A 1,656-nucleotide genomic window follows, 5' to 3' on the forward strand; every position below is an offset into this window, starting at 1 on the left:
ATACGGTATAGGCATGGAAGATTATTTCCTTCAAGCTGCCTGTCAATTTTTATGTTGCAAATTGGATAAAATCCCATTTAAGTTTCTAGGCATTACTGTTGGAGGCAATCATAGAAGGGCTGATTTCTGGAATCCGATCCTCGTCAAAATGAGAGCAAACTTTCGCCCTGGATAGGTAGATTATTGTCAATTGGGGGTAGACTCACCCTTTTAAATTCAGTTATTGTCAATCTCCCTGTCTTCTTCTTGTCCTTCTTCAAGCTACCAAGTAAGGTGAAGGCAGAGATGATTAAAATACAGAGGAGATTCCTTTGGCATAATGCGGTTGAGAAAAAAGGGATCGCCTGGATAGGGTGGAACCAAATATGTTTACCAAAGAGAGAGGGAGGGTTAGGGGTAAAGGAAATGGGGGGTTTTTAACAGGGCCCTTCTCTCTAAATGGCTATGGCGCTTTTTAACTGATGAGAATGCTATATGGAGAGGAATTATGGAGGAACGATATGGTAGACTTGTTGATAGGATTCTATTCAAAAGCATTAAGGGAAGTAAATCATTAGAATCTCTATGGTGGAGAGATATAATGAAGATTGGTGATGACAACGATGATGCAGGTTTTATCCAGAATTTGGCAATTAAATTGGGAGATGGAGGGTGTGTACCGTTTTGGACGAAAAGATGGCTGGGGAGCAGGCCATTCTGTTTATTATTTCCTCTTCTTTTTCAGGTATTGGAGGGCAACGAAGTTTCTATGCAATCAATGGGGAGGTGGGAAAACAATAGGTGGGTCTGGAATTTAGCAGAAATGGAAGTAGAGCTAAGTTTGGAGGCAAGTGTGGAACTGGAAGAATTGAAGGAAATACCGTTGGGGATAGAGCCAAGGAAAAATGAGCATGACAACTTTGTCTGGCCTTTAAACGAAGATGGTGTTTTCAATGTCTCATCTTGCTACAAGAAGCTGATGCAAGGGCGGGCTGATAGAGTTGCGGAACCACGGAGGATGGGAGCTAGAAGCCTAGAAGCGGCGCAAATCCTTTGGGAATTAAGGATGCCATCAAAAGTTAAAATTTTCGGGTGGAGATTAATTCAAGACAGACTGGCCACTAAATCTCAACTGATCAAAAGAGGGATTTTAGAACAAAATGATGCAGCCTGCTGTGTTTTTGGCTGCAGTCAAATTGAAGACATCCAACATCTATTTATTAATTGTGCTGTTTTAAGGAGGCTGTGGGGAAGCATATATGATTGGTTAGGTATTGCATACCCGGTTGGATCTGACTGCATCTCTAACTTTCTGCATATGCTGAATTCATTGAGGTTCAAGTGTTCTAGGAAAAGAGTGGGTTGCATATGGATGGCTACTTGCTGGTTAATATGGAAGCAGCGGAACGACATAATTTTCAATAACGTGGTGGCGGACATGGATGAAATTCTGCACAGTGTGAAAATGTTATCGTGGTGGTGGCTGGAGATTGGAAACAATCGGAAGGTTTTGTGCAATTTCTATGAATGGTCACATTGTCCTCTAGAATATATGTAATATGGGGGGTGTAGGCCTGAGGATTTGGTGTCTGAAACCTGTAACTTAAATGTTTAAGAGCATTTTCTTTGCTCTGTTAATATATATTCATTGACTATAAAAAAAATGTCTAAATTTAA

At 40.8% G+C, this 1,656-nt stretch overlaps 1 protein-coding gene across 1 annotated transcript; it reads left to right on the forward strand.

The window, feature by feature from the left end:
- Positions 1 to 487: 487 nt before the first annotated feature.
- Positions 488 to 1,537, forward strand: LOC131598139 (uncharacterized). Its single transcript, XM_058870768.1, has one exon. The coding sequence runs from the start codon at positions 488 to 490 to the stop codon at positions 1,535 to 1,537; it is 1,050 nt and encodes a 349-aa protein (XP_058726751.1).
- Positions 1,538 to 1,656: the final 119 nt, after the last annotated feature.

The sequence above is a fragment of the Vicia villosa genome, linkage group LG4 (assembly GCF_029867415.1).
Source record: "Vicia villosa cultivar HV-30 ecotype Madison, WI linkage group LG4, Vvil1.0, whole genome shotgun sequence".
Classification (NCBI taxonomy): Eukaryota; Viridiplantae; Streptophyta; class Magnoliopsida; order Fabales; family Fabaceae; genus Vicia; species Vicia villosa.

Coding starts and splice junctions, on each gene's coding strand:
- LOC131598139 (XM_058870768.1), top strand. CDS start 488: ATGGAGGAACGATATGGTAGACTTGTTGATAGGATTCTATTCAAAAGC.